The 11,782-nt window shown below is 48.0% G+C and overlaps 1 protein-coding gene across 1 annotated transcript; it reads right to left on the bottom strand.

Annotated features, from left to right (window-relative positions):
• Positions 1 to 6,389: 6,389 nt before the first annotated feature.
• On the bottom strand, positions 6,390 to 11,015 carry LOC107119263. Its single transcript, XM_015421730.1, has 4 exons — positions 10,380 to 11,015; positions 10,200 to 10,295; positions 7,413 to 7,502; positions 6,390 to 7,058 (listed from the first exon to the last, which is right to left on the bottom strand). Exons 1-4 carry the CDS (start codon positions 10,525 to 10,527, stop codon positions 6,472 to 6,474), a joined length of 921 nt encoding a protein of 306 aa, XP_015277216.1. The 5' UTR covers positions 10,528 to 11,015; the 3' UTR covers positions 6,390 to 6,471.
• Positions 11,016 to 11,782: the final 767 nt, after the last annotated feature.

The raw sequence follows: 11,782 nt of genomic DNA, 5'->3' as shown, positions 1-11,782 counted from the left end.
TGGCCAGCATAGAGTAATCTGGAAGCGACCGTTGCATGGATTACCGAGGCTAGGTCAGGGTGCGGCAGGAAAGGAGCCAGTTGTCGGCAGTGTTCCCTCTAAGCTGAGTTAGTGTGAGCTAGCTCACAGTTTTTTAGCCTCTGGCTCACACATTTATGACTCAGCTCAGGAAGGGATGGCTCCAGAGCAAACTGATTTATGCAGCAGCCAAATCGCTTGCTCACTACTTTAATGCCAGGAGCTCACAAAGTAGAATTCTTGCTCACAAGACTCCACAGCTTAGAGGGAACATTGCTTGGCGAAGATGGAAGAATGCCAGCCTAGTGACAGGCATGACCTGGGCCTCCATGGACAGGGAGGCCTCCACTGTCATGGCCAAGCTCTTAAGGGACGGCGCCAGTGTCAGTGGTGCCCCATCCAGAGGCACCCCCAGCCACACCTCCATCTTCATCGGATTCAGTCTCAGCCTGCTCTTTGGAAACCATCTCACCACAGCCTCCAATCCCTCTGCCAGGTGTTGTGGGGTGGTCGTTGTCTGAGGTAGCCAGCCTCCAGTTGGGGCCTGGAGATCTCCTGATCTCCAGACTATAGAGACCAGGGCTATTTTGGGGCAGGAAAGCCACACCCAGCAGGAACTCATTAGCATAATAGGCCACACCCAACAGCATGAACTCATTAGGATTGGTTATGTTAGGGGTGTGTGGCCTAACATGCAAAGGAGTTCCTGCTCCAAAAAAAGGCCCTGGGTTTTGACAACAAACAAGGTCAACAGAATAAGAAGCAAAAGGTGGGCGTGGCTGGATGACCACACTTCTGGTAACACGGGGGTGTGGCCTAATGTGCCAATGAGCTGTGCTGTCATGGGTGTGACCTAATATGCTAATGGTTCCTGCTGTTGGGTGTGGCCTATTATGCTAATGAGTTTCTGCTTGGCTTTTTCTACAAAGAAAGCCCTGATAGAGACCATGTCCTCTGGAAAAAATGGCTCCTTAGGAGGGTGGACGCTGTGGCACTTTACTCCACTGAGGTCGGCTCCCCTGTCCAAACACTGCCCTCCTCAGGCCCCACCTCCCAATTTCCAGGAAACTCCCAACCCAGATTTGGTAACAATTGAGTGCGTTCAGACGGGCAGCTAATCCCATCATTATGCCAGCTTGAATTTTATCCCGATCTTTTAAATCCATCGTAGCACGACCAGACATCCCCCGTGGATCGCTGCCTCCGTTGTGGATTGTCTAGTTAGCGTCCACTGAAGGAGGTGCGCGCTGGGTATTTTTTTTAAAAAAAAGTTTTGCGCATGCACATAGGCATCACAGCACGTCCTTGTCGATCCGCGCATGTGTAGAGATTTTTTAAAATGGCACCTGCTTGGGATGGTCTGACTTCAGACCGCCCCGAAGGGAGCATTGCATGCTGGTGGAACGATCAGACGGGTGAAAGTCCGCAGTTGTCCCGCAGGTAACCGAAAACTCCAGATTTAAAGTGCTATCTTTTAAATACAGCTCCGAAGCGCGGCAAAACGGGATGCACACGGAAGAGGGACATTTCCCAGATGTTTGTGTCTGGACATTACCTTTAGATCCGTGAGGCAATCGTGCCTCGCGCGGATCTAAAGAGCTGTCTGATCAGACTCATAGTATATTTATTTATCACACACACAAAAATTAAGAATCATAGAATGATAGAGTTGGAAGGGACCTCCAGGGTCATCTCGTCCAACCCCCTGCACAATGCAGGAAATTCACAAACACCTCCCACCCCCAGTGACCTCTGCTCCATGCCCAGAAGATGACAAAAAAACTTCCAGGATCTCCAGCCAAACTGGCCTTGAGGAAAATTGCTTCCTGACCCCAGTGTGGCAATCAGCATTTCCCTGGGCGTGTAAGAAAGGGCCACAAGAAACAAGAACTGAGGCAACCCTTCCTGCCCTCCTGCTCATGATCTGCCTTAGTTCACAGAATCCGCATTGCTGTCAGATGGCCATCTAGCCACTGCCCCCCTATATAGGGGGCAGTGATCTAGCCCGTTTAAAATCCTCCAAAGAAGGAGAGCCCACCACCTCCCGAGGAAGCCTGTTCCACTGAGGAACTGCTCCAACTGTCAGGAAGTTCTTCCTAATGTTTAGCCGAAAACCCTTTTGATTTATTTTCAACCTGTTGGTTCTGGTCCGACCTTCTGGGGCAACAGAAAACAACTCCGCACCATCTTTACTGTATCTCTCACTTTGGATATTAAGGTGTAAACTTGATTCAGGTTTTCTTGGGTGAGATACCCGGGGTTGAGGTTGCCACCTACAGTTTGGGAAATTCCTGGAGATTGGGGGGGGGTAGTTGCCAGGAGGCAACTGTAATCCATTCTTAGCTATATTTATCACTCAGTGACTTATGCATCTTGACTCTAACTATATGTTCCTGGCAATGAACCCTCCCCCACCCTCTCTCTACCTACATGTAATGACTGATGAAGTCTGTTTCAATGTATCTGAAGAAGTGTGCATGCACAGGAAACTTCCTTGGTCTTAAAGGTGCCACTGGACTCAAACTTTGTTCTGCTGCTTCGGACCAACACAGCTACCCCACTTGAATCTTAGGGCGATTTCTCACGAGGCACTTGCGCCTGGTTTCCTCCGGAGTTTCCTGCTCCGTAGCTTTTTTTTTCGATTTCACAATGAAAGGAATTCAAGCCTGTCTGCCCCGCTCGTGCCTCGAGTCATTCATTTCACATTGAATCCTTTGGGAGTGGTTTCCTGCAATTCACCTCCTCCCACCCTCGCCTCTCGGTTCCAAAAACAGCCGTATCCGCCGCCCCCTGATATATATATTTTTTGGCGCATGCTCAGTGACGTTACGTCGTTATTACGAAACAATGGTGGTAAGGGAGCATCATGTGGCAAATCTTCAGCATTCTGATTGGTGGTCTGTGTCCTTTGAGCGGGGAGTTTTAAAAGAAGTTCTGGGGATTCTCCATTTTGAGCATCTCAGCCCTGAGACATTTCCCCAGGATGGATGACGGTCGGAAGAAAGCCCTCGCTGCTGTCTGCTCATTGCTTGAGGTGATATTGATGTGTGTGGATTCCACTCTGAATTGCTTGGCAGTTTTTATCAGGCGATCCAGGAGAAGAAATTGCCTTCTCAGCGGTCCCTGCTCTTCAACGGCCTTGATGACAAAGGGTGAGCTTAGCGCGCACGTTCATCCCTCCTGCCGAAGGAGACATCGGTGGCATATGCTTGCCGGATTGCGTTTTAAAAAACGCTATTGGATTTTCCCAAAAAGCAAGGACTGGTGGGAAACATTCGTGCTCGGAGTGTGGAGTGATGAGCAGTGGTTGATGCACTTCCGAATGACCCGTGGAACATTTATGGAAATCGTGTCGGTTTTGACTCCCGCGCTGGAGCGCAAAACTACAAACATGCGGTCGCCAGTTACCCCCATGAAGCGTGTAGCGGCTGCAATATGGTATTTGGCAAACACCAACACATACAGAGAAGTTGGTGAGCAATTCGGATTGGGTGTTTCAACGATTGCTGGAATTCTATTGGAGGTGTCGTTTGCATAGGATCAGAAATCGGGAAGGTTTTTTTTTTTTAGACAATCACTACAGTGATGTTTCGTTATAACGCAAAGTTCAGAGGGCAACAAATGTCATTTACTAAATGCTGATGCTATTGGCAAAGCGAGAAAGTAGAACTCCTCCTTGATCTTGTTGCCCGTTCGGGGCATGTTGGCGAACTCATGGCAAGCACGCATCTGGAGAATACGCCTTATTATGAGGCCATCTCCAGATGCATGACGAGGCGAGGGTACTGTCGCACAGCCAATCAATGCCGATCGAAGTTTAAACGGCTCCGGTGCGACTTCATGGCCAGTCTGGAGGCATGGGAGGGCATTCCGCGGCTAAGCGGGCGGACTGCCTACCATGACAAGATGGTGCAGCTTTGGGAGGCTGCAGGACGACCTAGATGGGAGGATCGTCATCATGCTGGTGAGAGTGAGTGGCGTGGGGGGGGGGGCTGGTCTCAGGGCTTCATTAGATGTAGCGGTTTATAGTAGAGTGGAGTAAACTTACAATGGTACCTTGGGGTAAGGATTGTGGTGTTTACAGAATATCCCCCTTGTATAAGGTGAACATTGCATAATAGTTAATCTTTAGCTAGACCCACACAACCCACCCGCCCACATAGCAGATTGTTGACAAGGGCAATCAGGCTACACAATTCTTTGGGGTGACACTCAACACATGGCTACCATTAATTGTGACCTGAGAGGTCTGGGTCTAATGAACTAACATGTCATCACACACATCCACATGCACAATGGCATGCATTAAAGAAGATGAACCCTTCCTCAACAAAGCATGGTAGAGCTCACCAACATTGGCCCACCGAGGACTTCAGTTATGTTTCATATGATCAAAAGCAGACTGTTTTAATTCATGCATTAACGCACACTTGCCGTGATTTACAAGTCTACAGACAACACACATGTGAGGATGGTTTATTGTACATTAAGCATTGGTTTGAGTAGCATTTAAGATGAAAGACTTAAGTCACCATTATCTGGGTGCGTTATGTCTGTGAACAGCGCACCCAGCACCATATCTGCTTTTTAATGAAATGAATTAAGTTCTCAGATTATGCTTGGCATGTATTCACGATACATGAAGTTTCCGTTCATAGCCGTTAAACTTTCTGAATGGTCAGCAATGTCAATGATCTCCATGTGAATGACAACAAGGGAATGAGTAGAATCCTTCAAGATGTATCACTACTTCCTTTACTGCAGCAGACGCACGTCCCAGGCACAGGCAGCCACGTGAGGTGCAACAAGACCCGCCGGTTGGCGTGGAAGCGGGGGAGGTGGTGGTGCATGCCATCAGCCCACCAGCACCTTCAGGTACTGCAGAATGAATCTGACAGTTATTACCTGCTGTTATGCCACCCCCACTGCATGTAAACCTAACTGCTAATGCTGTTCCACAGACGACAATGCCGCAGAGAGTGAGGGGCAAGGACAACCACTGCAAACAGTGACACTGGGCCGCCCTGTGGAAACTGGGGAGGATCGACCGGGAACGTCAACAGCCCAAGTAGATGTCCAGCCCGGTAATTTTGTGATGCAGTAGATTGTTTGGGGAATCGGATGTATGTGAGACAGTTTTTTTTTTTTATTTAATTTTTTTATTATTTTTTACTTATAAAACAGGTTAACAACAGATACATGAGAGAATTGCAAATGTGCGTTATACAACAACTGTACAGCGAATCATGTGCATGGCTGAATAGATTGTCTGTTTACAAGTTTGTCGCAGGTATCAACACCAGTGTCAGAAGTGAAGCAAGTCCTTGAGGTGTTCATTTCTCGGAATGATTTCTTCTGTTGCAAGGTATTGAACAACTGGGAACCATGTTGCCTGAAATGTTTCTATAGAGTTCTGGGATTGTTGATATGTTGATTTGCCATATATGAAATGTGAGACAGTTTGAACTCTGGTGTTCTTTTGTGAGCCACTGACATTACAGTTCTTAACGTGTCTGTTGGCCACTGCATAGATGGGTTCACTATGTGGCCTACTCAGCTTGTCTTCTGTGGAAGATGCCGTATGCGTTGGCCAAGTACCTTGAGCATGCTCTGTGAGGAGCGGTTGGTGCACTGAGTTAACTGCCCCGAAGTAATATCCCTTTCTCCCTTACATCAACTCTTTAGGGCCCTCAGGCAGCCAAGCACCAGGTCTACCATCGGGTGCTGAGGGAGAAAACTTTGCACAGGCATTCAGCCGGTTGGAGACACTGTGCAAGACAACATGTGAGTAAATGAGCATGGATGTGACGTGTGGTACTGTGTTCAACTAATGCATGCAACCTTTGCCCTTTGCACTAACCATCCAATCTTCTTGGGTTGCATGCAGTTGCCGCTTTCTCCAGGCGGATGGACGCATTCGAGAGGCGGATTAAACGCATGGAAAGGGAGTGGAGGGAATTTAGGGAGAGCGACGAGCAGAGGCGGGTGGGTGAGGGTAGTACCTAAGATGTTGACTTTTCAGATTTGTTAAAATAAAGTTACTGTTCACTTAAAACAGTGTCACAGACTTTTTATTTTGAAATTATCAACATGAATAAATACATTAGTTGTTTACTGCTATGCTTGCACGTTTCTTTCGACAACACAGCAGTCACGAGAGAAAGAGATTGTCTTCATACTTACGCTTATAACTGTCAGTTGTCAATGAAACAATGTCAGAAAATTGCACACTGCGACCCATTTTAAACAGTGAGCTAACAACGGTTAGCTATGTCAAACATAGAGGTAGATTGTGATAACACAGCCACATAACAGACAACCATTTCCAAACAAAGCACAGTACTGATGAACTGAAAAGTTACAGTACTTGAAAAGTAAACATTTCGGAATGAGTATCAGCCCTATACCAAAGCGGGGGTAGTTCAGTATTGAACAGGTCATCACCGCAATCTGTCACGGCTCAAAAAATACACGCTCCCTGCCTACACATGCCCTTTTTTCCCCCCGCCCACCTGTGCCACTGCTCTCAGCACTCTTGGGTTTGTTGAAGAGTATGCTCTGACTCTCCTCCGGTGTGTCCTGCACAAGCACCTCAGGAACAGGCTCGGAATCACTGTTGTCCCTCATTTGCTTTGCGGCACACCAGCCCTTGGGTGAGGTTGTCCTGGGGCCAGTAGTTGGGGAACATGTACAGGGATTAGCTTTTGTCCCAGCGATTGACTGCGTACCTGATATCACCTCTGTTAGATGTCTTATGCTGTCGACCGCCATCGCTAAGACATCAGCATTACGCTGCATTGTCTCCTGGAGCAAATGCCTATCGAGTTGGCTCTCATGTTTCATTGACTCGAATTTGCGTTCCTCCCAGTCACCAAGAAACTTCATGATTTCCTTGTGTTCGGCGGTGCCCTGCTCAAGCATCTTCATCGCCACGTCATTAAGCAGAGCCACGCGCCGTACACGTTGTGCCTCATTCGCACGCTTTTCCTCCTTGCGTGCCTGTTCACTGCCTGAAGACCTGTCATGTTCAGTGACTCCATCTGTAAGAGTTATGTTGCCGAAAAAGACAGAGAACACATGTTATCCAATTAGTGGCAGCATTATGTCAGAATACAGTTTATAATATGTAGTTGAAAACATAACACACCCAACATCTGGGTGGGTTAATAAGGTGTGATAATGTGTCCGAATGACTTCTTTTTAAAGGACTGTAGTATATATTGGAAGTATAATATATATGTGGACATAATGTGGCAGAACTTTGTTAAGGCAGTGTTATACAGTGAGGAAGTAGACCACCAAATTGAACGCATCCACAAATTGGACAACAATCCAATCAACCCGCCAGCCCTGATGAGCTGAACTTATAAACTAATTGACAGCTAAACACACACCTGTGTTATGCGAAGACATCTCTTCCTGCTCACATCCATCTATGTGATCTTCAATGTCACCATCACTTGCAACACTCAATCCCGAGTTCCCTAAGTTGGTTAGGAGACAACATTGATAACATCAAATTTAGCACCTTTACCAGTGGTAGTATAACATACTTTCAAAGTAAAAGTGGGACCTGTGGCATGAAATTAATGAATGACTGGACCCGTAGAGACAGCAAAATCAGTCCTTCGCCCAGATCAGTACATTCTGCTACTTTCACCCATGACATTTAGAAACCAGGGCTTGGGGGTGTTCGCAACTACAGGCCATATGTAGGATGGCAGTTGTGGAAGTTGGGGTGTATGGTAGTTGGGGTGTATGTCTGTATGCCCGCCTGAGCAAATTTATGATAGGTAATACAGGTAAGGCGACAAGCATAGCTCTGGGGAGCTCGTGTCTCCAGTAAAATTTACCCTGCTTCCTCCAGCTGTGGCCACGGTCTCTCCTGCAAGGCTCACTAGTTGAGCAGGCTGTGGCCAAGGTCGCAGAGATGGCTTCGGTTACATTCACATAACACACATTTAAAGAGCAAACATCCAAGCATCGCCTGGGTCTATAGCATGCAAGTTGGTAATGGTGATATTATCGGTCAGCGTTGCCCTTAAGCCACGTTTGCATGACGGGATGGTATGCAAACGAGGCAAGCTGCTTTATTTTTACACGAAAAGTTGTGTCCTCTCATCGCAAGGGGGGTTGGGGAATGAAAATACTTCCTAGGGGGCGTTTGATATTCATATCTAAACCACAGAAAGTACATAGAGGGCTGAGCGTGGGATCACTGTAACCTAAAGGAGCCTTGCTAAAGACAAAACTGCTCAATCGTTTCCTTACGTGGGCCACGGGTAGAGGCTTCCGAACCTAACCAGCGTTCTTCTTTCCTTTCAGACGCCGCTAGAAAGCTCTCACTCCCGCTCTTGGACTACCTTGAAATGACATGCTGACACTCAACGTCTCAGAGATATTGAGCTGCAAACGACTCACGCCGCAACTCCGCCGCTCTATAAATCTCTGAAACCCGAAATTTATATGACCACTCCTCAATATTTAGCTAATATCTCCAACCCAAATCATAGATGGGCTTTCTCCAGAGCCAGATTTGATGCTTTTCCATCGGCAGTTCTTTCTGGAAGATTTCAACGTATCCCAAGGCATTTGAGACTTTGTTCATGCTCCTCTGAGTCAATAGAGACCCTCCCCCATATTTTATTTTATTGCTCTTATTATGCAGAAGAAAGAGCCCTCTTAATTACACCTATATTAAGGTCACTTAGGGTCCAAGGACAACTAGCAATTCATTCTGAGGAACTTGTGCTGAAATATTTATTGGAGGACAAATCCATTGCAATATCAAGAAATGTTGCTAAATTTCTTTTTATTGCATTTGCAAAGCGCAAGCTCCTCCTTAATACTCTTTATGATGTCTCCTCTCTGTAATGTTTTGGTAACCTGGGTTTGCTTTTTTGATCCTGTATGCTGTTTGATGGGTCTTTGACCGTAATAAATAATGATGATGATGATGACATGCTGACTACCTTAACGCCAGTGGTCAAAAAAAAAACCCAAACACATTTATCCTCCCACCGTGCTGTCTCCCGGTCAGCAAATCACCCACGCCTGTGGCTCCCCCCCCTTCCTGATTCACCATTAAAGAATCATGCAGGGAAACCACCCCCGCCCGCCCCGCAGAACTAGGCGGATACTTAACGAGCCCCCTTTCCCTTGCTCGTTAGCCGCATGAGGACAAAGGAGGGTTTAGCTACCAAACAAATCCGCTGAACCCCTTTCTGAATTGACCACACACCACACAACTGTTCCTGTCAGCCTCCCCCCGCCAGGATTCCATAAGTAAAGGAAAGGTTTCCCTTGCTGGAAAGCCAGGCAAATCCGATTCTAGGGTTGCGGTGCTCATCTCATTTTCAAAGCCGAAGAGCCACCGCTGCCCGAAGACGTTTCCGTGGTCATGCGACCAGCATGACTAAACACCAATGCACACGGAACGCTGTTACCTTCCCACTTGAGCCACCCCATTTACCGGATGCCATAACCGCCAATTTAAAATAAACAAAAATAGGGAAACCCCCCCCCCCAACATCCTGTTCCTAAGAGCCTCCCCCCGCCTGGATTCCATAGGTAAAGGAAAGGTATCCCTTGCTGGAAAGCCAGGCGAATCCAACTCTAGGGTTGCGGAGCTCATCTCATTTTCAAAGCCGAACAGCCACCGCTGCCTGAAGACGTTTCCGTGGTCATGCGGCCCGCATGACTGGACACCAATGCACACGGAACACTGTTACCTTCCCACTTGATCCACCGCATTTTCCGGCTTCCATAACCGCCAATTTTTTTAAAAAAATATTGGGAAACCACCACCCCCAACATCATTCAAATGCTGAGCGGTCCGCTTCCCTTTCATAGCCCCGAAAGGTCGATGTAACGACAGCATTATAAAAAAATTTAAAAGGTTTTGGGGTACTGGTTGTGGATAAAGGGGGCAGGAATCCACCCCTGTACCCTAACGCTTGCGGGAGGCGGCTTGATGTGGGGAGTGAAGCGGAGGGGCCCCCCCCCCAAAACCGGTTTTCCTTTCTTCTTACCGGGGTCCAGTGTAGGGGAGGAGGTTCTAGGCTGGGGCTAGAGTCCTTCCCTCCAGGACTTTGGGTTCCCACCCCCTGATCAGCACGGACTTGTACGGTTGTGATGGCAGCCCATGTCCTCCTCCACCCAGCAGTAAATGATTCACTCACCCCTTCCTGTGGAAGCACGCTGTGAGAAATCTTCGGTTCTTGTGTCCTGAGAATCATAGGTCTCTGCACAGCTGTCTCTGGAGCTGGAAGGTATCGCTGTTTAAGGAATAAAAAGCAATGTAAACTTGAAGGACAGCCACCACTTCCCCGACCCACCCTAGGTAACGGCTAAGCACTCACCAAACGTAGGCAGTGTCGATGTTCTAAGATCATCGTGGTTTATAGTCACTAGTTCTTCGTCAAAACGATCCTCAGTAACTGTAGCGAGTATGTTTTCCTTTTCGCGCCAAGAAACGCCTCTCACTCCGGTCTTGCGGCTGCCTATCATTGCTGAACAATGCAAGGACGCTCCCACGCCACTGTCCAGTTGAAGTACTTAAGGAAAATGGTGCCGGAGGTCCTTCTCCCCCCCCCAATGCAATGTTTCCCGCCACTGACCCTTTAAAACGATTGGTCAGCAGTGTGTCCAGGCACGCATTGATTGGCCGAGAAGCACTACTCTTGCCTTGATGACGCCCCCCTACGCAGTAAAGTCATGTCCTTTGTTTAGCACGGTACCGAAAACAAAATGGATTCCTGAATTAATGCTTTATGTTCGGCCCTTGAATGATTTCCGCCATTTGAATTCCTTTCCTCCCCCCTCGCCGCAGGTTCTCCGTTCGAAAGAACGATATAACGATACTATTTATAGTAATGACCATCGCTCCCTTGCGCAGCGGCTAATGTAGCCGTCCCCATCTAAGCATCTAAGCATAATTTTTAGTGTAGATCTCACACTGTCTTCCTCCTTCCCCAGTTTCTCCCCCAAAATCCCTGATGAAGAGGCCAATCGCAGCTTTGGCTGGAGAGAATGTGATGGGGGATGGAGGAGAACTGCTGCAATGAAATGCCATGCTCAGAACTGTAAACGGAAGTAACTCACAAAAAAAACCCCTACACGGTTGTTCCAGCCACCCACGCCTGGCTTACAAAAGCACCCTCAAAAACCCTAAAAACCAATTGCCGGTAAACCACCCCACATACACACGCCATTCAAGTGCTGTGCTGTGCGGCGTGGTCCACGTCCCTTTCATAGTCCTGAAAGAACGATATAACGACGCCATTGTTTTTTTTTTTAAAGGGAGGGTTGGCCTCTGGGCGTGGAGAAAGGGGAGAAAGGGCGGAGAAAAGGTGGAGGAGGGAAGGTGGGAGGGCAACATTCCCTTCGAGGCAATAGGAAAATCCGCTAATTTGAGGATCTCTCAGATGCGGGGCGAATAGCTGCAAACCTGGCTCCGATGCAAATGATGTGAAACTGACAAGATGCACCGGCGAAAACTAAGGCGTGACCGAGGGGCAAAGCCTCGTGAGAGAGCGAGGAGGGAGGGGGAGAGAGAAAACGAATGCTTGTTGGCCATAGAAGGGGTTAAAACCAACAGAGACGCGAATCCTGGAAAGGCTTGGGAATGGATGGAGGAAGAGGAGGGGGAAGTTTAGGGAGAAGCTGGATTCATCCTCCCATGCTGGAGCTTTGCGGTTGGTTTGCCAGAAGAACTTGGGCTGGTGGAAACAGCACGTGCGAAATCGGTGTGGGAGGGAGGGAG

This window comes from Gekko japonicus, unplaced genomic scaffold (genome assembly GCF_001447785.1).
Source record: "Gekko japonicus isolate JY-2015 unplaced genomic scaffold, Gekko_japonicus_V1.1 scaffold3326, whole genome shotgun sequence".
Taxonomy (NCBI): domain Eukaryota; kingdom Metazoa; phylum Chordata; class Lepidosauria; order Squamata; family Gekkonidae; genus Gekko; species Gekko japonicus.
This window is presented reverse-complemented; position numbering and strand designations above follow the sequence as displayed.

Bases quoted from the DNA above. Each gene is read 5' to 3' on its own strand.
- LOC107119263 (XM_015421730.1), bottom strand. From the start codon at position 10,527: ATGATAGGCAGCCGCAAGACCGGAGTGAGAGGCGTTTCTTGGCGCGAA. The intron at 10,296-10,379 runs GTGAGTGCTTAG...TTCCTTAAACAG, and splicing joins ATCGACACTGCCTACGTTTG to CGATACCTTCCAGCTCCAGA. The intron at 7,059-7,412 runs GTGTGTGTTTAG...TAACTCTTACAG, and splicing joins GATGTCTTCGCATAACACAG to ATGGAGTCACTGAACATGAC.